General features: G+C 45.5%; 3 protein-coding genes and 1 long non-coding RNA gene across 4 annotated transcripts; 2 read left to right on the top strand and 2 right to left on the bottom strand.

Moving 5' to 3' along the window:
* Nucleotides 1-389: 389 nt before the first annotated feature.
* On the top strand, nucleotides 390-2,397 carry LOC101780925 (ent-isokaurene C2-hydroxylase). The gene is made up of 2 exons (XM_014805759.2): nucleotides 390-1,476; nucleotides 1,576-2,397. The coding sequence occupies exons 1-2, from the start codon at nucleotides 421-423 to the stop codon at nucleotides 2,197-2,199; spliced, it is 1,680 nt and encodes a 559-aa protein (XP_014661245.2). The 5' UTR covers nucleotides 390-420; the 3' UTR covers nucleotides 2,200-2,397.
* Nucleotides 2,398-3,094: 697 nt separating this feature from the next.
* LOC111255809 lies at nucleotides 3,095-11,120 on the bottom strand. Its single transcript, XR_002675791.1, has 3 exons — nucleotides 9,955-11,120; nucleotides 3,834-4,111; nucleotides 3,095-3,728 (listed from the first exon to the last, which is right to left on the bottom strand). It is a non-coding gene; the product is annotated as an uncharacterized LOC111255809 (long non-coding RNA).
* Nucleotides 4,268-8,203, bottom strand: LOC101779458. Its single transcript, XM_022823063.1, has 2 exons — nucleotides 5,045-8,203; nucleotides 4,268-4,963 (listed from the first exon to the last, which is right to left on the bottom strand). The coding sequence occupies exon 1, from the start codon at nucleotides 6,606-6,608 to the stop codon at nucleotides 5,448-5,450; it is 1,161 nt and encodes a 386-aa protein (XP_022678798.1). The 5' UTR covers nucleotides 6,609-8,203; the 3' UTR covers nucleotides 4,268-4,963; nucleotides 5,045-5,447.
* A 1,883-nt stretch (nucleotides 11,121-13,003) lies between the features above and the next one.
* Nucleotides 13,004-15,549, top strand: LOC101780519 (ent-isokaurene C2-hydroxylase). Its single transcript, XM_004982430.3, has 2 exons — nucleotides 13,004-14,183; nucleotides 14,799-15,549. Exons 1-2 carry the CDS (start codon nucleotides 13,227-13,229, stop codon nucleotides 15,426-15,428), a joined length of 1,587 nt encoding a protein of 528 aa, XP_004982487.1. The 5' UTR covers nucleotides 13,004-13,226; the 3' UTR covers nucleotides 15,429-15,549.
* The last annotated feature ends 8,797 nt before the right edge of the window (nucleotides 15,550-24,346 follow it).

Genomic DNA, 24,346 nt, shown 5'->3' with positions numbered 1-24,346 from the left:
ACATCAGGCAGAGAGAGGCAAAAGTGTTACTTGGTCAAGGTGCAGATCGATCAAGACCTCATAAAACAAGCAAAGCATGGTAGGAGCAGGCGAGCAGCTAGCGTGTTCCCAGAACCCAGACGTCTCTGCTTCGTCCGTAACGTTGTTGCCCGTCGCTGTCTTACCCAGCAAAAACGAAACAATGATTTCTTAAAGGCGCGCGAGGCACACGCACAAATGAAACATTTCCTCCTGGACACCAAGGATTACCTGTCGCGGGAATAACAAAGTCATAAACCCCCTAAAAAAAGAGCATGATTGTGGTGTAGCCGTGGGTGCAACAGAAAGTCAATAACAACTGCAGCCAGCATGGTGAGAATTGCTGTGCAATTTTTTATACCTTAAGATAAGGTTGCATGATTGTTTTTTAGATGGAATTCCATGAGCTGCAACCTGCAGTCGAGCAGCGAGCGAAGATTTATTAGATTTTACATCAATATTTTTTTTTGCAGAATTCGCTATACTCTATATATTTTAGCTCATCGAGATCCCAACAAGAGCTGGCTGCAAACTTCTCCCATATTTCCTGGAAGAATGGACATCAAGATCCCGTTTCTTGCCTTCTTCTTCCTCGTGCTCCTCCACAAGCTCATCAGGAGCTACATCGCGCCGCCCTCACGCAGCACAAAGCCACCGGCGCTCCGCCTCCCCCCGGGGCCATGGCAGCTGCCGCTCATCGGCAGCCTGCACCACCTCCTCCTCTCGCGCTTCCGCGACCTCCCTCACCGGGCCCTGCTCGAGATGTCCGGCACGTTCGGCCCGCTCATGCTGCTCCGCTTCGGTGCCGTGCCCACGCTGGTGGTCTCCTCCGCCGAGGCCGCCAGGGAGGTGATGAAGACCCACGACCTCGCCTTCTGCAGCCGCCACCTGAGCGCCACCATCGGCATCATCAGCTGCGGCGGCAAGGACATCATCTTCTCCAACTACAACGAGCGCTGGCGCGAGCTCCGCAAGCTGTGCATGCTCGAGCTCTTCAGCCAGCGCCGCGTGCTCTCCTTCCGCCCCGTCCGGGAGGAGGAGGTGGCGAACCTCCTCCGCTCCGTCTCCGGCGAGTGCGGCGGCGGCCCCGTCAATCTCAGAGAAGGGATCTGCCACGCGATCAACGACATCGCCGTGCGCACGGCCATCGGCAACCGGTGCAAGTACCAGGACGAGTACCTGCACGAGCTCGATGAGGCCGTGCGGCTCACCGGCGGGTTCAACCTTGCCGACCTGTACCCGTCGTCGCGGCTGGTGCGCCGGCTCAGCGCTGCCGCGAGGGACATGGAGAGGTGCCAGAAGAACATGTACCGTATCATTGAGTGCATCATCCAGGAGCGCAAGGGCTCGCCGACGCCGGAGCGAGAGGATGACCTTCTTGGTGTCCTCTTGAGGCTGCAGAGGGAAGGTGGCCTGCAGTTCGATCTCACCAACGAGATAGTCAGCACCGTCATTTTCGTAAGATCAGCTTTACCTCCAATTTATCTTGTAGGAGTAAATTGCTTCAACTTTAGTTTGAACCAAATGGAAATTAAATCTCCAATCATTGTATTGTAGGACATATTTTCTGCCGGGAGTGAGACGTCATCAACCGTGCTGGTATGGGCAATGGCCGAGCTTGTTAAGAACCCGCGAGTCATGCACAAGGCCCAGGCAGAGTTGAGGGAGACCTTCAAAGGACAGGACAAGTTAACTGAAGGTGACATGGTCAAGTTAAGGTACCTGCATCTGGTGATCAAGGAGACCTTAAGGCTCCATGCTCCGGTGCCACTCTTGCTGCCCCGAGAGTGCCGCCAGACATGTCAGGTCATGGGCTACGATATCCCAAAAGGAACCAAGGTGTTTGTGAACGTCTGGGCGATAGCAAGGGACAGCAAGCTCTGGCAGGACGGAGATGAATTCAGGCCGGAAAGATTTGATGGTAGCAGCATCGACTTCAAGGGCACCCACTTTGAGTACACCCCGTTTGGGGCAGGCAGGAGGATATGCCCTGGCATCACACTCGGACTCGCCAACACGGAGCTCTTGCTCGCTAGTCTTCTTTATCATTTTGATTGGGAGCTGCCTGATGGTGTGAAGATGGAAGAACTTGACATGGCAGAGGCGTTTGGTATAACGTTAAGAAAGAAGTCGCGGCTCTGGCTGAAGGCTAAGCCTCACATTAATGTTATATCAAATTAATCCGTCGATCTGTTTCTGTTGTGAACTGTATGTTTTCTTTTAGAGGAAGTGAACTATAGTTAATGAATCATTGCTACTTATTTTGTTGCGACAAAGAGTGCAACTGTAATTGTAGTATCAGTTTGTATCAGAAGAAAATAAATTTATGCATACTTTTGGTCCTGTGCTTTCTGTTTTATTGTAATGCTTCACTTTTGATTAATTGTATATTCACCCAATGAGAGAGCACAAGAATGAAATGAGACGGTCTATCTCATCAGGCAGTATATATACTACTGTTAGCTTTTCCTTAATTTGTTTTCACTTACTTTGCAGAAAATGAAATTTCGTAGCATGATAGGTTCAAGTTATGTTTTAAACCAAATATTGGAATGGTTATATGAACAGCAGTTCAAGACCACAGATGGAGGCTCAACAGAAATAGACACAATGCAATGTCCAAGTTAGAATCCAATTTAATCGAAACTAAACTGTATTACCAGTTCACATCTACCCAAGAAAATTGTTAGCAGATTCAAAGATTGCACCTGAAATTCACTATGGCGGTCAGTTGTTTTCTAGTAGCTAGTACTCCTAAATTTTTTGTTTATGCGGTAGCGTGGCCGGTTAGTATCCACCAAGGTCCCATCTGTGGATATCCCCACCAAATAATAGGCATTGTCATTCAACCACTATCTTGATCGTGCGTAGGCTATTGTCAAATATTTGACGTGTGCATAGATCATGCTTGTGTTCGTTTTTTCCAGATAGATCCAAACAGAAAACACTGAAAGTTTGCACAATTTCTTTTATTGAACAATTGTCAAATGTTCTTGCTTGTAACGGTTTTTTTTTCAGATGTCAACGTCCTTTAGACATTGATGATCATCTAATAGTACGTTGCTGCAACAGTAGCATTTTGTCTCCAGCATTATGTATCGGGGTTTGGATTTACAGTGCATTTATATTAGATATTAGAGCATGTTTGGGACCGCTCTAAAAAAACAGCTCCACTCCACCAACTCTACATTTTTTAGCTCCACTCCACCAACTTCAGGAAAATAGGGAGCTATGTACCTGTTTGTTACCGGATACAAATTCAGCTCCAGAAATTGTAGGAACTAGTGGGAATAGTCACTCTTGCCCTTGGATAGTTTTTCTATCACCACTATGTACGTTGAGGGAGACCTGCCTGTTGCCATCTGCTCATACCACACCCAGACGACAATGGACTTACAGGACATGGCAGCAGCACGAGGTATTTAGCAACTGGAACAGTGAGCGGTGACATCTAATCTTTGTACCTTTGCACCAAGACCAAGTTGCCCATTCAATCGCAACCAAAAAACATTTTCATGGACCATGGTGTACATACGCATTGATGGAAAAAAGATGTTGCCATCAAGACCAAGTTGCCCATTCAATCGCAACCAAAAAAACATTTTCATGGACCATGGTGCACATACCTATTGATGGGAAAAAGATGATCGGTTGCCATCAGTTTCTCTGTCAGCTCAGTTTCTCTGTCAGCTAGGTTGACGCTTAAGGAACTGTACACACATAGTGCATACCAAAACATTAATTTAAGATAGGTACAGGTTGCAATTCAGTCACAATATATGCAAAAAGTAACAAATAGCACACGGAATACTAACCACACCAACATTAACTAGTTCCAAGCATAAGAAAGGGCGGTGGCCAACTCATCATGAAATACATCCATAGTTGGAGCATTGGCATTCGAAGTAGACCGGTCGGACGCCAAGGAGAAACTGCATATTTGTTATACCTTTCCGGGATAGTAGGTATGTAATTAGGATTACGATCAAACCAATCAAAGTCAATATCTTCACCTCCATGTTCACAGATATAACTGTGAAGGACCATAGTAGCCACAACAATCATCTTTTGCTTGTACATGAGGTACGGACACCTGCAGTTTAATATGAAATAAAATGACATGAATATATTTAGACTAGACAGGACATAGATATCACATTAAAAAATGAGAGCAAAATATACCAATCATGAAGTACACCATTTTTAACATTAATACAAAAGGTTCAACGATAACAAAGTTCAAGTGACATTAACAAAATAACATGAAAATGGCGTCCAAATAATCAAGAAGTGATAAAGTTCAAATGACATAAAAAATAACATGAAAAGGACATCCAACAACACAAATGATGGTCTTCAATTCCCATATTTGGCGTTGAACTTCCTCGTAAGCCAACCGAATCTAATGTTCTTAGTTGGAAGAGTCATGATTGATCTTTCTTCACAAACAACTCAGTGGCAATGAAATGCTCATCGGTACCATACCCCGCTCCACAGTCCAAGACAAGGTCCATTACTTGTTCAACAGTAACTTCGCCAACCTTCCTTGATGTGAAAGCCTTGGCTTGTTCAGCTATCTCACTCAATTTTTCTTGAATCACAAGTGTTGTACCTGTTTTTGCTTTCTTTCCTTTGTCTATGACAACCCTCGATCTTCTTTTTCCTTTGTCAAAGGATGGGGACACCTCCTCAATGTCACTCCCAGCAGTACCTCCATTGTCTTCTTCTGTTGGGGACACATGAATATCATCCCTACCACCATCAAGGTTTTCACCATCATCATTGTCTACATCAATAGGAGTATCATGATTTTGGGGTATGATAGGGTTGGAAGTCATAGGGTTCCAATGATCCGTTTCATCATTAATGATATCACCAAACATAACTGTCAAATCATCCACATTTTGCAGAGGTTTGTCCTAAAGCCGCCGCATCTTGGGATATCCTGTAATGAAAAAAAATTGAAAATAGTGTTAGTAACGAGTATGAATGACTCATGAATTTTTTTTAAAAAATACATCCTCACCTTCCTTGCCTCCCTCCACCACTCATCATCCATGTCAATCACACCATTTATTCTGTCCCAACCTGTTCCTATTTGCCTCTTCATTAATCTATTCCATTCTGATAATTTTATCTTCAACTTATCTCACTTGTTTTTCAGTTGCATCTTGCTAAGATAAATACCTATCATCTGGTAAAACCTATTTGACACTTTGGTATAGCCTACAGAGTTCAAATGTGTATTTGATCTATTACCTTTCTTAACTTGTTCTGCAAACAAGTTACAAGCGATCGAAGTGTATACGTCAGTCCAGTCCATGATATCTCCCTAACCATGATAATCACATGTATTTTCAACTATTTCGAACACTAGCAATTGTTCAAATATCACAAATATGACCCCAAGGTTTGAGCAAAGAATTTGACTAAAAAGTTTTGCTGACATTGATATGTTTATGAAGGTAGAAGCAGAGTTTCAAACCTTGTTTCAAACATAGCAAGTATTTCAATTCCAACAATAGTTGAACTATTTTTTGAAAATTTCCTCCGTTAACTATTGAACAAGTACCGATCACATTGTACCTAGCACAGCTAACAAACCTGGAAGCAACACTTATGTTGTAGGCAATGTCTACGAAAAGCTTAGACAGGAGTATCCACACAGAGTACATCATGAAGGTAATTGTAATCATAATAATCTCTGTAAATTTCTTTGTTCTTATTTCATTCAACACTGAAAAGCATGCATTTTTCTCATTTGGCCTGCCTATAAACATCTTAGGGCTAGACAAATGTGCACACACAATGGTAAGAGATGCCATGAGAAGAGGTATTTCAAGGTACGGTATTGCAAGGCAAAACGAGTTGCAATTACACTTCAAGGACAATTCACATACCTCCTCTTCTTCATTCTTTTTGTCTGCCTTCGAGGGTTTCTTGCTCTGTCCTTGGCCCCGGCCTCTTCCTGCCCACTTCTTCCCACGGCCATGGCCGACACTTGCATCTTCAGCACCAAGAACGGTCTCTTCAAGGTCGGGGTCAACCCCAGCTAGGGTGTGGCTGCCCCTGCCCAGGCCACAGCCACCTTTGGCCAGGCCACGACCGCCCGCGTCCAGGCCACGGCCGCTCGTGGCCAGGACACGGCCGAACCCAGCCAGGCCGTCTTCGACAAATGCCTCAGTGCCGGCTAGGGGCTCAGTGCTGTCGGCCTGGCCACGACCGCCACCAGCCAGGCCACGGCCGCCTGCGCCCAAGCCACGGCCACCGGCCCCCAGGACACAGCCGCCCCTGGCCAGGCCTCTTGCCAGGCTGTCTTCGAGGAATGCGTCAGCACCGGCCAGGGACTCGGTGCTGCTAGCCTGGGCACAATCACCACCAGCCAGGCCACGACCGCCCCCAGCTAGGCCGCTGGCCAGGGCGTGCTCCAATTCTTCATCAGTGCAGGCCATGGACTGGATGCTGTCGGCCAGGCCACGCCCGGCCATCGGCGCTGGCGGGTTGAACGGTCGGAGGAAGGGGAGATGGCGGCGGAACAGGAGTCGCGAGGCTTTTATTCCCCTCGAATCGTTATGTGTAAACAGTAGCATTGGTGGGTAATTTTCACCCAACTCCAAGAGAAGGTATGAAATTAGTTTTTTGGGAGCACCTTTAGAGGAGCTCCAGAAAAATCTTGGAGTTGCCCCCCAGATCTACCTTTTTTCTGGAGTTGGTATAATTGGAGCTGGAGGTGTTTGGCAAGATAAATCTGAAGCGGAACTACAAAACCTGTGGCGTAGAGCAGTCCCAAACAAGCCCTTATGTTCTCCATTACTGTGCATCGAGGCCAAGTTGATTGGTATGATTTCGAATTTAAGTATATGCCTTAACAAGCTGATTGGTATGATTACATATTTTTCTAGGTCGTTCCTGCGTGTCCACATCTTGCATGCAGCCATTGTTAGGGCACGCGGTGTGCGATTCACGGTGGAATAGTACTAAAAACTGACTTTGATAGCAAATGCCAATTATTGCACGTATATCTTTGCATTTGAAACAATTCTTCCTTGGCAGCACATCCTTTCTTGTCCATATATAAATCCATATTATATTATATATAGTAGATATCATGTGCACTATGCTTGCATGTTGTTTTCTTGAGATGCTTTGAGTTGGATCGGAGCAGGAGCACTGAGTATTATAACCAGCACAAGACATGGCCACATGGGGACAATGGCAGTCGGTGTGTTCACCGATCTGGATCGCTACTCCCTCCGTCTCAAATTACTATTCATTTTAATTTTTCTAGACTCATAACTTTTGCTATGCACCTAGATCTAGATGCTATGTCTAGGTACGTAGCTAAAGTCATGTACCTAAAAAAGTTAAAATAAATAATATTTTTGGACGGAGGAGTACTTCTCTACTTATTGCTGTTGGATGTGCGATGCATTGTTCCATTTCTATGCCTACTAGTGGTTTGATTTGTAACTAATAAAAGAGACGCTGGGTTACTGACTTAATTTGGGTAATTCTGGAACCCAACACGCCATATGATAGTGTCGTCCTGTCCATGTGGGTGTATTTTTTTAGCTGGGAATTCTTAACTTAAAAAATTCCTTGGTCTATTAGAAATTATTGTTTCCTGAAAACTGTAGAAGAGTTTAGATTAGGTAAAAAATATATAAATGGAAGATCTCTTCTTAATGTCCTATCGCAACTCTTGAATAATGGAGTACATATATGTTTGTGTATGCGTATAGTACAATAAGCCCTCTGATATTATTCCTAAAAATAAACCCTTAGCTAGGCTCAGATTCCTTCTGCTGCTCTCACGTGCTTCAGTTTCTTACAATGGGTTCCAGTGGTAAATTTTCTCGCGTGGCTTAGCCTGATACTCTGTCCCGTGGTTCCAAAACAGTAAGTGCTAGAAGAAGGGTAAGAAGGAGAGGGGGAAGAAGTGTTTCATTCTCGAGATAAGACTATAAGAGATAAGGTTCGTGGGCCTACTACGCACATGGAAAGATACACATCGGCCGTTGGATCCTCTCCTACCGGGCAACGGTAGGATTGAATATTCCTGACATTATAGTGGTGTCAACTGTTAAGCAATAATCTCGTCCATTGATCAGACTAATCTCACCTCCTAGAGCTATATAAAAGAATGACTAGTAGGCATGCTTAGTTCAGCTCACCATGGAGTTCAGCCTCCCTTTGCTTGTTATCTTCTTCCTCCTCTTCAAGCTCATCACCAGCCGCTGCACCTCGCCATCGCGCACAAACCCACCGATACTTCGCCTCCCACCTGGGCCATGGCAGCTGCCACTCATCGGAAACCTGCCACAGGGCCCACAGTTCCTCCTGTCCTGCTTCAGCGACCTGCCCCACCGGGCCCTGCGCGAGCTGTCCCAATCCTACGGCCCACTCATGCTGCTCCGGCTTGGCGCCGTACCCACGCTGGTCGTCTCCTCCGCCGAGGCTGCCAGGGAGGTGATGAGGACCCACGACCTCGCCTTCTGCAGCCGCCACCTGAGCGCTACCATCGGCATCCTAAACTAGAATTGCGCCTTCCCTTGCTAGATCAAAGGTGTGTGTTGCTTGGTTCAGTGACAAGTATTTATAGACAAGTTGTTTACCCTATCTCAATGTCAAGTTTTCTTGAGTGAGGTTGTAGTCTACCTATGCCGCACACCATGTGCATGTATGTTCATTGTAACTACATTACCAACTTTGTATCCCGCAGCCAAAATATCGATATCTTTAGTAGCTCGAAAAGTGCTATTGTGCCTACAAATATTGTTAGTGATCTTGTGCTATACTTGTTTTTGTATGCATAGGCGTGGAACAAATCCATGCGACACCACGGAGGCGAGCGCACGCAGCTACGGCAGCGGCGTGAGATGGAGGCGACTCTCCCTCTGGCGTCCATCCCCTCCATCGGAAGCCTTTTTTGCTTCCTTCCCTTTGCTCTCACGCGGTAGGGTTCATCATCTGCATTGGATTCTTGTCTTCTTGATTGGGGTGCCCGGTCCAGTCCTTCGATATAGTTCTTGATTTGTTTTCATTGGTGAATTGATATGGCAACATAGATCGAGTCATCTAGTTGTTGATTCGTTTTCGTTGGTTAATTGATATGGGCAAGATAGATCGAATCGGTGCCTAGTTACTTCCTGGAACTTGGAATCAATCAATTTGAAATGTATTTATGGCGTCCATTCGGTCCCAACAATCTATTATGTTCTTACTTGGTTTATGTCATCCACATGACAATATTTTGCTTCCCATAATAGATAGCGTGAGATCTTTTTTAGGCAACGGTGTTTTCTCCCCTACTAGCTAGTGTGGGATCTTTATTTGTTGTCATTTTGACAATATTTTTGTTCTAGTCAGCAAAATTGGTGACTGTTTGAAACCTGCATGGAACTGTTTGGAGCATATTTCACGGGGAGGCTTAGGGTGTTTGGATAAAGTTTAGCCCGAGCCACGTCATACTAATTAGGAAGTATTAAACATAAATTAATGATAAAAATAATTGCAAATGATTCACGGGATGAATCCATTAAGTCTAATTAGTTCATGATTAGCACATGTGATCTATAATAAACATGTGCTAATCATATATCAATTAGGCTTAATAGATTCGTCACGTGAATTAACCCTCGTTTACATAATTATTTTTATCATTAGCTTATATTTAATACTCCTAATTAACATCAAACATCCGATGTGACCCGGGCTAAACTTTACATCCAAACATCCCAACCAACCGGCTTCACCACCAGCTTCGGGGGAAGCCCTACCAAAGAGCAGCAAGAAAACAGCTTCGCCGAGGAAGCTCCACAAATTGCGGAGACTGAAGCCAATCGATGGAGCGGCAACCCAAAAAAGGGCTCCCCGCGGCTCCTTCTCCATCCCTGCATCTACCCAAGCTACCCTTCAAGTCGGCAAAAATCTCACCTGGAACTGCCATCCATCGCAGCCCGGTGTCCACGCCTCCGACGCGGCTGTAGATGCCCGGACTGGCGGCTCCTCATCGGACGGTGCTGGTGCGAGCATGCCACCCGCCTTTCCCGCGTGGCCCAGCAGCTCCTCGTCGGCCGCTAGATGCAGTTTGGATACGAGGCAACGGAGCAGCGCGGCAGGAGGACAGAGTAGTGCGGCAAGGAACAGAGCATCGCGAAGGGAGGAGCTGGATCGAGCGACAAGCGACGAGGAGGAAAGTGACGGGTGGAAAAGAAGATAAGGAAGAATCTGGACGGAAAGAGATGGACAAGATAAGGAAGCAAAGGGGGCGTTAAAAAAAGAAAAAAATTGTAATGCACCTTGTTACTTATGAGAAGCCACTAATTATTGTTAATCTAAAATTCCATGCATAATTTTTTTATTTTATATGAAATCACATTATAATAGAGGATAAATAAAATTACATATATAATCAAGTCACACAACCAAAGACATATAGAACATTTGATCTCTTACCTCCATTCCTAAAAATTATAGGAGAATCCGTTTTGCCAAACACTTTCCAGAACGGCTTCAGCTCCACCAGAGAAGCTGCTCTAATAGAGGAGCCATAGCCGAAGCTATTTTAACCACAGCCCTGCCAAACGAGCCCTCGAGATGGAACCCAGGAAATAGTATTTTAGTCTGTGAATCATATACTAGTGTAGCTTGGTCACTATTGTTTATCTTGTAGTCTGCAATCAGTAGGGAACGAACATCCATTCAGGTTCTGATTGCACTATTGGTGGTTAATAAACATGTTTGCTTAGGCTCAACAGCAGGGATAGTTCTCAATTTATGTGTCTGTATTCTTGAATGAATTTCGTCGTTTTTCTCTTTGACATTATGCTGATGTAAATTTAAATAGATGGAACATGTATGCTGTTAGTTAAAGCTCAAGGTTGGACCCTCAAAAAAAAGCTCAAGGTTGATTCTACAATAGTGAAAAAAATAATGTGCTTTATGTGAAGCAGGGGCCGCAGAGTTTCAGAAGTTTTCTGTTGTCTTGCTCCAATCTTAGATTTTTTTATCACAAACACATGTTCAGTTCAGCTGTTTAGGAGCCGGCATAGGCAACGACTGTTGTAACAATCTTGTGTTTTGAACTAAAATCTTTGCGAAGGCACGCACGTTAATAGGTGTGTTGACTCAAATGGTAACCAACATAATCCTATGGAATTACTGGATAGGGAAAAAAGAATACATTGTGTATTATTTTTTTTGGCTCGGTCACTGAAATTAAATCTTGGATTGTTCCTTTCTCACAAAATGTTCAATATATGTCTTGAAAAATACACAGTTGAAATGTGAAAATCCCTGAAATAATCAGGCCAAATGTTGGTCAAAGTATAAAAATGTTTTTTCCTGAAATAGTTTTGCCTACAACAAAATACTCCCTCCATTTATTAATGTAAGATGTATCTTTTAGAGAAATTCTTTCAAAGTATATATTTGACCTTTAATTTCTCCCTACAATATTTTATCTGATATTAGTTCGATATCACCTCAAGTTTAATTTAAAACTATCTACTGATGCAACGTTCATACAGGAAACACATGTAAAATTGGATTAGTCATTAGTAGAAAAGAATATGAATGTCATATTTTTCTAAAAAAATAAAAATTCATCTTACCTTCATTAATGGTTGATGGAGCCTAGAGTGAGCATGCCGTATAAGTAAGTCGCAGCACGCAGCTTATCCGGATCGACCCATACCGTCGCATTAATAATGAACAGACTAGCTACTTTTTTAAATACAGTGCAAATATAAAGCCGCATGTACACATCCGCACAACCAACACATATAAACACTTCAGAGAGATTGAGACAACAAACTTTTGAGATCGATGAATGCGCTATGTGAGTTTCATTATCGACAGACACATCAATTACCAATAAAAGAATGATATCGTTTATTTTCATAATAAATTCAAAAAAAATATGAATGTCTATGTTGAACCAATGACTCAAATTTAGACGGACAAGTATCATAGAAAAAAGAAAAACCTTTACAAACTGAGGTAAGCGTCTTCACAAATGAAAATAGCTAGGTCGCTTTATTTATTAATTATCAGATGTATGTTTTCAACGATAGCATCGTTCTTAATGTTTTATACGCCTTCGTGATCCTATAATCGAGCCATATCCTTTCGTACGCTCTTTTAAAGCTTTTCTCTTTGATTGGTGTATTGTTTTAGTTGTGTTTGTTTGTTTTGTATGCTTGTGCCGGTGATTGCTTCGAGTAGAAGGATTGCTGTTTGAAAGCTTTGAAGATTAAGAGTTTCAAGAGAACAAGAGCTGAAGAGCAACAAGTGTAACTTTTTATTGGAGAAAGGAAAGTGCCACTAACCATCCTTCTATCTATGCATATTTACAAGAATACCATGCATTAATTGGAACATGAAGCGACATCCAGGAAAACAGTGCAACCAAAAAACTACATGGCTCTAGTCTTAGCTAATTAATCAAAGACTCTAATTTGGGATAATCTAATCAAAAGGGCAAGAGGCGAGACTGAGTTGTTGTATAGCCTGGTCCTCTTAGGAATTGAGCTTTGCTAAGACACTATGCTCACTAGGAATTAACCACTTATTAGAGAATGTTTGTAAAAGCCTCGTAGCGTCCCTATGCAGTCACACCTCGGTAATGTGATAAATGCTTATTTTTGCACAGCATGGTTGGATCTAAAGTTCTTCTGAACTTTTACGTGATTTGTGGTGAAAGTGTACAACTTCTACAGAGTATCTAAAACTGATATATCAGTTGTGCTCATGGTCAAGAGCGGCCTGAACCTTCACATGATTAATAAACTTGAAGATGGACTTAAATCGTTATTTTGGTTATTTCTTGTGACCTTACTGAGTACAACCATAAGTGTACTCACCCTTACTTACTGCTGCTCAGAAGAGGAAGGTGTGTGAAGTTTTCTGAAAATGATGCTGAGTTCTAGGCGTATGCAGCCCAGTCGATTACTTGTGAAGTTTGGAGCCTCCATTTCTAAATTTGTATATCTCTAATAGACTCGTAAGTCATAATTTATATTTTCTTTACGTGATACGGTATCACTGTTGATGTTGATGTGACATTGAAGGAGAAACAGGACACTTCAATTCTCTGGTACGTACCGGCCGATGGATACATTATTCAGTGATGATGAGTTGAATGCAACCACAGGTAGCTTGCCAGAAATCACCACTACTTACACCAGCACGCTCGCCGGCCAACAATGGAGGCGACGACGCTGCCGCTGCTTGGCCTGCTGCTCGTTCTACCCCTCTTCCTCATCAAGCTCGTCGCCAGGAGCTACGCCCCGGCGTGGTCACGGCCCGGGAAGCCGCCGCCGCCGCCGCGCCTGCGCCTGCCTCCGGGGCCATGGCAGCTGCCGCTCATCGGCAGCCTCCACCACCTCCTCCTGTCCCGCCACGGCGACCTCGCGCACCGGGCGCTGCGCGACCTGTCCCGGCGGCACGGCGACCTCATGCTGCTCCGCCTCGGCGCCGTGCCGACGCTGGTGGTGTCCTCGGCGGAGGCGGCCAGGGAGGTGATGAGGACCCACGACGCCGCGTTCGCGAGCCGGCACGTGACGCCGACGCTGGCCGTGTTCAGCGTCGGGGGCCGCGACATCCTCTTCTCCCCCTACGGCGACCTGTGGCGCCAGCTCCGGCGGATCTGCGTGCTCGAGCTCTTCTCCCCGCGCCGTGTCCGGTCCTTCCGCCGCATCAGACAGGAGGAGGCCGCGAGCCTCCTCCGCTCCGTCGCCGACTCCTGCGCCTCCGCCGCCCAGGGTGACGCGGGCGGCACGGTGGTCGACATCGGCGAGAGGATCTGCCGCGCGATGAACGACACCGTGGTGCGGTCGGCCGTCGGCGGCCGGTGCGCGCGGCGCGACGAGTTCCTGCGCGAGCTCCAAACGGCCGTGGCGCTCACCGGCGGCTTCAACCTGGCCGACCTGTACCCGTCGTCGCGGCTGGTGCGCCGGCTCAGCCGCGCGCTGCGGGAGACCGAACGGTGCAACCGGACCGTGCGCGACATCATGGACGAGATCATCCGCGATCAGTCCGCCGGCGGCGGACGCGAGGAGGAGGAGGACGACGACAACCTGCTGGCCGTGCTGCTGAGGCTGCAGAGGGACGGCGATGCGCAATGCCCGCTTACCACAGAGATCATCACCACCGTCATCATGGTAACACACCTGCTATCATTGCCATATCAGTTCACATCAATAACAAATATCACCTGATCATAGTTGAAAGGAAAAGGAAAAGGTGTTAATAGTCCCTAAGTATACCAATTTACTCCTCTTGATAGCCCCTAAGGAAATATTGCCATAATCTTGATAGCTTACTAAACTACTTTTTTGCAATTTACTCCGACAACTATATCAATTTACCTTTAATAGAATTATTTTTTTTCTCCTTGCAAATGTAGAGTTTATTGTTTGGCGGCAGTGTACATCACAATTATACTCAAAAATATATTATGAATATCATCATTAATTATTTTTCATATAATTTTGTATCCTAAGGTTAATTTATCATTAGACTTCATGGTCTAATAATATAATGGTAAGAAAGTTTTAATGTATTTTTGAACATATAGTATATAAGGTGTCCATTATCAACTATAAAATTTTAACTTAAACTTCACTTGTGCGTGGAGGGGGAAATCAAATTTTATTAAATTGGACCGATTGACATATTGTAGAGTAGAGTAAATAAAAAATAATAATTTACGGACGTGAACTAATTATTTAGTGGTAATTTAAATTTTTTTACTAATAAATACTATGTGATCCTAGGAAATTTTTGCAGCAGGGAGCGAGACCTCATCAACAACACTAGAATGGGCATTGTCAGAGCTGACGAGGAACCCAAGGGTGATGCACAGGGCTCAATCTGAGGTTCGAGAGGCCTTCAAAGGCCAATACAAGCTAACCGAGGCGGACATGGAGAAGCTCAACTACCTCGCTATGGTGATCAAGGAGACGCTGCGCCTCCACGTCCCAGTCCCATTCCTGCTCCCGCGGGAGTGCCGGGAGGAGCCCTGCCGCGTCATGGACTACGACATCCCCAAAGGAACCAAGGTGCTCGTGAACGCATGGGCGATCGCCAGGGACGGCCGGTACTGGCAGGATCCGGAGGAGTTCATGCCGGAGCGGTTCGAGGGGTCTGATGTGGATTTTAGAGGCGCCGACTTCGAGTTCACCCCCTTCGGCGCCGGCCGGCGGATGTGCCCCGGCATGGCACTCGGGCTCGTGAACATGGAGCTGGCGCTCGCGGGGCTCCTCTACCACTTCGACTGGGAGCTTCCGGGGGGAGGAGGAGGAGAGGAGCTTGATGGCGACATGTGTGAGGCGTTTGGGATCACGGTGAAGAGGAAGGACAAGCTCGTGCTGCGCGCCACGCCACGGATTCCGTGCGCGTACTAGCTGACATTGCTCGTGATCTGCCCGGCTAGCTCTGACGGCACAGTGCAGGGTGTAGCAGAGTAAATTAACCGCTGTAACAATAAAGTAATAAAGTAACGTACTCCGTGCGCGTATTAGCTGAGGCCTTGTTTAGTTGCTAAAATTGGGAGGTGTCAAATTACTATTACAGCACTGTAGCACACTATAGCGTTTCGTTTGTATTTGTGAATTATTATCCAAACATTGACTAATTAGGCTCAAAAGATTCGTCTCGCAAAGTACAACAAAACTGTGCAATTAGTTTTTAATTTTGTCTACATTTAGTACTCTATGCATGCACTGCAAGTTTGATGTGATGGGGAATCTTCTTTTTGCATAGTGCTAAAGTTGGGAGTTGGGGGTGAAGTAAACAAGGGCTGACATTGCTCGCGATCTGCCCGTGCCCCCACGATTTGGGCCTGTTTAGTTCCCAAAATTCCAACTTTGATACTATGCAAAAAAAAAGATTTCCCATCACATTAAACTTGCGGTACATGCATGGAGTATTGAATGTAGACGAAATCAAAAATTAATTGCACAGTTTTGTTGTACTTTGCAAGACGAATCTTTTGAAGCCTAATTAGTCAATATTTGGACAATAATTTACAAATACAAACGAAACGCTACAGTTGCGCTACAGTAATTTGGTTGTCCAAAGTTGGGCAACTAAACAAGGCCTTGACTTTGGCTAGCTCTGACAGCACTGTGCAGGGTGTAGCAGGGTAAATTAACCGCTGCAACAATAATGTAACGTACTCCCTCCGTTCCAAATTGCAAGTCGTTCTAATTTTCTTGAAAAGCCAAAGTATCTCAAATTTGATCAGATTTATAATACCAAATAAGTGCTATTAGATTTTTCATTATATATATTTCATAGTATATCTATTCGATGTTATAAATCTTTATAATCCTCTATATAATTTTGATCAAGCATAAAATAATTTGACTCTCTAAAAAAGTTAAAATAACCTATAATTTGGAACGGATCCAGAATACGCATATAAGTCCAAACCATACACATGGCTTCGTCGTGCGTTGGGCTGTACCTGCTCACTCGTGTATAGGCTCGCCGCGATGAACACGATCGGGAGAGAGAGCACGTGTACATGTCCCAGCAAGTTAGCAACAACCGTGGCATCAGAAGGCGACAGACCCGTTTGCATCTTGGACCTGAGCATTTTAAGCTCAGCCCAAACCGCAGGTCTGGCCCGAGCCTGATGGGTTTCGGCCCGCTGAAGCGCCCCCACATCAGTAGAGACTAAATGTGATACAAATACCAGTCCCAGGAGGCTGATAACACATTTATTCGACAGATAATTCAGTTACCGTACAACTCCCGAGGGAGTGGGCGTGAAAGCCACGCAGCGATAAACAGTAAATAAATAACGGCGGCTAACCAAGCGACTGCCAAAAGACAACACTCGGGACTACACGGCAGCAGCAGCATCTTGGGCAGGCCAACACCGCAGGCAGCGTCGGGTGCGGACACAACCTCTACTCAAGGTCCTCGGCGATGAAGTCCGGGTCTTCCTCTGTAGCAACGAAGCAAGGGTGAGTACTAGCGTACTCAACAAGTCCAACCCCATCCACGGAGGGGGATACAAGCAAGTTTATGCACAAGTATAACAAGGATAGGCTAGGGTTTATTGGCGGAAAAGCTAAATTTTAGGCGTGCCAAAATGTGTTGACGCAAAATCCTGGCGGTGGTGGACCCTGCATCACCACATGAGGACCTGGGAGATCTGCTTAACTCCAGTGCAGAATCCAAATCGGCGCGCGTGGTGTGCGCGGGCGTGCCAGTCAGTTTGACCATTCAACTGACAAGGAGATGATAGTTATTGTGAAGTCCGAGGCAACCGGCCGATCAGGCTGATATAATCTTGGCACAGTAGCGATAATGGTGCAACAAAATAAATCATGACAAATATATCGGCTGTGAAGCCGATTCCAGTACCTTGATGAATGTGAGTGATTCATCGGCCATCCAGCCGATTTAATATAATTTACAATAAATATCGGCCAGACGGCCGATAGAAAACAGGATGTTGTTGAGTTGTTGCCCCGCCATAGCTAGAGCCACAAGCCGATGAGATCTAAACTAACATCACCACCAATATCTCTAGGTGAAACCACAGCGATGCGCCCGGTAGTTGCAGTCTAGAAATATTTAGCAGGACATTAATCTGAACCCCGCTAGCCGATGATCCAATCACAACGGAACTTACTCCCAACAACACTCGAAGGATGGCCAAGATCAAGATGCAACAGGCTATTAAAAATAGATCTATCGTCTATTCCGACAGAATTAATAATAATTAATATGTCGTAAACGGCAAGACGATAGAACAGATAAATATCAGCCGATGCAAGCTTAATCAAGGCGGGATAACTGGTGAATACCGTAGATCGAGACAGAAGCGATGCGCCGTAAGTCAAAGATCCAAGATACTCGATAACTGGTAGATGAAACTAGACGAAACCACAGCGATACGCCCGGTGGTTAAAGCCTAGAACACCTGGTGACGGAACTTGCAGCTCGCCGGAGATCGAGGTCGATGCAGCCCAGCTTGCTAGAAGGAACTCGTCGAGAAGCTACATTACTCCTACTCCTAATGCAATGGCGTGAAGCCGAAAGGTAAGGTAAATATGTTGTATATTGATCGTGTGATTATTCTTTACAATGGCCACATCCCTTTATATTTATAGGGCGGACGTTACATAATTGGCATCTAACCACGCACAAGGCAAGTCACGTACACAATCTTTTCTAATAAAAAACTCTATCTCTAACTAACCCAACTCTATCTCTAAAATATTTTATTCTATGAAACAACCTCCCGTACAACCTCCCGTACATGCACAGATCGGCATGCATAATTATTCTGGAAGCCTCCCACGCATGGCATGCAAAGTGCACCAGAATCCATGTTGTATATTCTAATCATTTTTATCCATACGTGCTGGACTTTCCTTTATATCATCCTTGCCTCTCCTTGCCGATCAATCCAATGAAGCCGATTTGGACTCCGTGCCCATGTGCATGCATGCTTGCTTCTTATTGTTGTACGTGACTCCGATTATCTCGTACTCTGAATTTATAGGATTGGTCAAAATCCGGTGTCAACACAGGCCCCCCAGTTTCGGAGTATGAATGCTTCATGTTCCGAAACTAATTATAGAAGTCTGATACTTGTCTTCAGAGCTAATGACGTCTGATTGCAATATCCAAAGCCACGTTGACTCCTCTTCAAATATAAAGAACACCATCGGCATTGCCAGCAGTAGAAACAACAAATTAGTCTGTTGACACCAAAACTTGGTGCAGTAACCAGCAAGCTTTTGTTGTCAACACAGGCCCCCCAGTTTCGAAGTATGAATATTTCATGCTTCGAAATTAATATCCAATATATTTTATAAGCAGCCGATACTATTTTCCTTGATCCAATCAGCTGAATTTTTTTATTGGCCAAGCAATCAGCCGATGCTTATCGCCAAGCAATCAATCGGCCGAAGCAATCGGCCGATGCCTTTTGCCAAGCAGTTAATCGGCCGATGCATTTTTTTTTAATTAGCCGATACAACTTTCAATCGGCCTATCCAATTTTCAATCAGCTGATGCAATTTTTTCAATTAGCCGATACCCTTATATATATATATATATATATATATATATATATATATATATATATATATCCCAATCGGCCGATGTATTTAATTAGCCGATGCTTCCCTTATCTCAATCGGCCGATGCATATTTTGAACCAGTCAGCCGATGCATCTTTTGAACCAGCCAGCCGATGCTTTCTTTATTTCAATCGGCCGATGTATATATATATATATATAATTTTTTTTAATCGGCCGATACAACTTTTGATCGGCCGATCCAATTTTCAATCAGCCGATTTTTTTTATCAATAAGGAGATGCACGAATGGCCGATGCCCCTCTCTTTTGTCAACGCACCAATATGGCCGATGCTTTCTTTTTTTTTTTTCTAATCAATCGGCCGATGCTTCTCTTATTTCTTTCTTTCTTTCTTTTTTTCTTTTGCCCTGCTTTCACTCGTTCCTTTGCCCATCGGCCGACCGCCTCCTCCTTTTTTATCAATTCTTTTCCCAATCGGCCGACTGCTCCTTTCTTTTTCTCTTTCTTTCGTCATGGTCGCCTAGTGTACAACGAATGGAGAACTTCATACCCCTTCCGTGGCCGATCTGATTTCAGGTCAGACTCCTCCATTGGCTATCCCCTTTATATATATATATATATCCTTCATGGCTGCCGATGCATGTACTCCTGCTCCCTGCTCCCTGGGTTTCAAATCGAAATGATTCTGAATCACATCGGCTATCTAATTTACCCAATCAACCTGCTGATGTCCGTCATGATGCTAAACCCCTGCCTGCCGATTTGGCAACTGGGCAATCGGCTGAACTCCAAAAGCTGGGGGTGCGTGGCCTCCTATCGGCTGGAGTTGAACTCCAGCGTTCTGCTGCCAGTACATTCCAATCTGAGGGTGCTGGAAGTTTCCCATGAGTTGAGGCATAGCCGATGACTGATTGTACTACACAATCGGCTGAGATTCTTGCAAATTTAGTCATTGGCTGTCCCTGATGACTCAATAGATCTCATATATTTTTCTATCGTCAGTGTGTACACAACTAGCCCCGGCTGGCTCTTCGGTTTAATGCTTGCCACTATTCATCCTGGCCGAACCATTTATATTCTAGGCTGCAATTTGCTAGACCGATTACCAACAAAAGTAGTAATCGGCCTTTCCCCTTTTTTTTTTTTAATTCCAACTGCTAATCGGCCGATATCTTTCTCTACGATCGGCCGTTGTTTTTTTTTTTTTAATCAGCTGATACAACTCCAATCGGCTGATCCCATTTTCCATCAGCCGATGCAATTTCCAATCGGCCGATCCCTTTTAATTCTTCCAATCAGCCGATACAACTGCCGATGCATTTTTTTATTTCTCTCTTGCCCACCCGCTGGAGCTTTTCCAATCGGCTAAAAAAAAAATATTGCATCAGCTGAAAATACTTCTATCGGCTGAAAAAAAAAGTTTCATTGGCTAAAAAATAATTCCATCGGCCATTATGCTTGCCGATTATATTCCATCGGCCGATGCTTTGTTTCCTTTGGCATCAGCTCTTCTGGTTGGAATATTATATTGATTTGAATTAACTCCAACATGCCGATGCCGATGAACTTGATACAGCTGCTGAAGATGCTTTTTTATTGAATAAAAATGTGAGCCTTATAACCGTGTCCCACTGGGCGTGCCAAAATGTGTTGACGCAAAATCCTGGCGGTGGTGGACCCTGCATCACCACATGAGGACCTGGGAGATCTGCTTAACTCCAGTGCAGAATCCAAATCGGCGCGCGTGGTGTGCGCGGGCGTGCCAGTCAGTTTGACCATTCAACTGACAAGGAGATGATAGTTATTGTGAAGTCCGAGGCAACCGGCCGATCAGGCTGATATAATCTTGGCACAGTAGCGATAATGGTGCAACAAAATAAATCATGACAAATATATCGGCTGTGAAGCCGATTCCAGTACCTTGATGAATGTGAGTGATTCATCGGCCATCCAGCCGATTTAATATAATTTACAATAAATATCGGCCAGACGGCCGATAGAAAACAGGATGTTGTTGAGTTGTTGCCCCGCCATAGCTAGAGCCACAAGCCGATGAGATCTAAACTAACATCACCACCAATATCTCTAGGTGAAACCACAGCGATGCGCCCGGTAGTTGCAGTCTAGAAATATTTAGCAGGACATTAATCTGAACCCCGCTAGCCGATGATCCAATCACAACGGAACTTACTCCCAACAACACTCGAAGGATGGCCAAGATCAAGATGCAACAGGCTATTAAAAATAGATCTATCGTCTATTCCGACAGAATTAATAATAATTAATATGTCGTAAACGGCAAGACGATAGAACAGATAAATATCAGCCGATGCAAGCTTAATCAAGGCGGGATAACTGGTGAATACCGTAGATCGAGACAGAAGCGATGCGCCGTAAGTCAAAGATCCAAGATACTCGATAACTGGTAGATGAAACTAGACGAAACCACAGCGATACGCCCGGTGGTTAAAGCCTAGAACACCTGGTGACGGAACTTGCAGCTCGCCGGAGATCGAGGTCGATGCAGCCCAGCTTGCTAGAAGGAACTCGTCGAGAAGCTACATTACTCCTACTCCTAATGCAATGGCGTGAAGCCGAAAGGTAAGGTAAATATGTTGTATATTGATCGTGTGATTATTCTTTACAATGGCCACGTCCCTTTATATTTATAGGGCGGACGTTACATAATTGGCATCTAACCACGCACAAGGCAAGTCACGTACACAATCTTTTCTAATAAAAAACTCTATCTCTAACTAACCCAACTCTATCTCTAAAATATTTTATTCTATGAAACAACCTCCCGTACAACCTCCCGTACATGCACAGATCGGCATGCATAATTATTCTGGAAGCCTCCCACGCATGGCATGCAAAGTGCACCAGAATCCATGTTGTATATTCTAATCATTTTTATCCATACGTGCTGGACTTTCCTTTATATCATCCTTGCCTCTCCTTGCCGATCAATCCAATGAAGCCGATTTGGACTCCGTGCCCATGTGCATGCATGCTTGCTTCTTATTGTTGTACGTGACTCCGATTATCTCGTACTCTGAATTTATAGGATTGGTCAAAATCCGGTGTCAACACAGGCCCCCCAGTTTCGGAGTATGAATGCTTCATGTTCCGAAACTAATTATAGAAGTCTGATACTTGTCTTCAGAGCTAATGACGTCTGATTGCAATATCCAAAGCCACGTTGACTCCTCTTCAAATATAAAGAACACCATCGGCATTGCCAGCAGTAGAAACAACAAATTAGTCTGTTGACACCAAATGAAAGGGTTTTTGTAAAGCTTTCCTTTAATACCCAAGGCAATGAGTGGGGTTGATCCTACACAAAGGATCCAAGCTTTTATCGCTATCGGACTCCCCGTCCGTCATAGCGCACGGCACAACTGCCGGACTCTTCTGAAATCCCCCCCCACAAACACACATGGCATTCTTGCCCAAACACTAGTTATGTGACCAAGCCGTAACTCGTCCAATACCGTGGACACGGCTACCCGGATAGGTTTTAACTCTGCAGAGGGTGTACACTTTTCCCACAAGTAGGGTACCGCAGCACGATCACCTTAGTGATGGTACGGATCCTAACAAAGCCATTACCCACCTTAGCTAAGACTGGCTAGTTCTCGCGGAAACACCCAAGGGGCTCACGGCTCGTCCAAGAGACCGTAACCGGGACTTAAGTCACCAAGATCTTACTCCTTTTCCATGGGTTCCCGTTGCTCATCAGCACCCCTGAGGACTAACAGTTCAGCTAGTGGGATTTATGCTAAGCCGTTGCCCATACAACGGTCGAGTGGTTGCACGATAGTGGAATTAGGCAAGATGACACATTAACTCGGTCCTTAATCACGACAGGATGGATCTCTCCCGACGTTGCTCAACCACCAAGGTACGAGCACAACAACATAGCATTCCCCACGAGGAACACCCATCCATCCCGTCTGCACATCATTTTTCCCCAACCCCAAAAGCCATTTCTCTTGCTTGAACACACACACACATTTATTTTCCGAATACACCATTGTAATAATGATTGCAATTGAGTAACAATTTCCTAAGCGTTCTAGCAGTGGTTATCATCTAAACAGAGCAAGTCATATTTAGAGATAAGCATAGGACAACAAGGAATGTTCATAACAATCAAGGGGTGGCTATCCAACCATGTCTTGCGGTGAAATAATATGCATTTTGTAAAACAGGCCAATAGGTTGTGTTTGAAAAATTAGGTATTAAGTATGCATCAAAGGGTGAGATTGGACTTGCCGTCTTCAAAGCCTTCCGGGAGTTCCGGCTCGCGGTACTGGTCCTCGGGCTCGGGCTCGCGATCAAACTCCTCCTCGGGCTCTTCCTCGGGCAATCCGCGATCTACGGCACACACAAACAGGCACACGAATAAATAAAAGAGAAAACGATTTTTAACCGTGAGCTCCGAACAGGAAACGTGAACGGAAAATAGGTAGAAGGATTATTTTTGGGAAATTTGGATATAGATCGGCGGAAGTATGCTGGAGGATGACGTGGTAAAATTTGGGGTTAATTGGAGGAAGTTTGGCGCATGAAATGACGGGTTAAACACGAATTAGGGGCTTAATCGGAGGCTTAAGGGCTGATTTACAGTAACCAGGGACCTATTTGTAATTTCTTTCGGAAGTGGAGGGGCCTATGTGTAATTTGGGGAAACTTGGGGGTCGGATCTAAAATCAAAGGTAATCTTCTTCTTCTTCTCCAGGAACTTGGAGAGAGATAGAGGGAGGGAGAGGATGGGCCGGCGGCCGGCCGGCCAGGCGTCGCCGGCGGCGAGCCGGGGGCGGCGGGTGGTGGAGGAAGAGGAGGGGGCCCCGTTTTGCCCCTCACCTTGGGGGGAAATGGAGAGGAGTGGCCGGGTGGCGTCGGCCTTCGGGCGGAGAGGAGCCGACGGCTTGCGGCGGCGGCAGCGGCTGCGGCGGCGCCGGCGACCGGAGCAAGGGTGTGGCGGGTGGTGGCGTTGGTGAGTGGGGAGGGGAGCCGGCGAGGGCCGGCCCTTTTATAGGCGGCGGGGAGCTCCGGTGGTGGGGGTCCGGGGGGCCGGCGCAGGCGGTGGCGTCGGGCAGGGCCGGAGTGGGCGGTAGGGGACGGCCGGCAGGGTGCGGTGGCGGCACGGCACCGACGTGCGTGCGGACGGCACGGCACCGGCGTGCACGCGGGGCCGTGGCGCCCGGACGTCGGGGCGGCAGCGCAGGCGGCCCGGGGCCGGGGCGGGCG

This window comes from Setaria italica, chromosome IX (genome assembly GCF_000263155.2).
Source record: "Setaria italica strain Yugu1 chromosome IX, Setaria_italica_v2.0, whole genome shotgun sequence".
Taxonomy (NCBI): domain Eukaryota; kingdom Viridiplantae; phylum Streptophyta; class Magnoliopsida; order Poales; family Poaceae; genus Setaria; species Setaria italica.
This window is presented reverse-complemented; position numbering and strand designations above follow the sequence as displayed.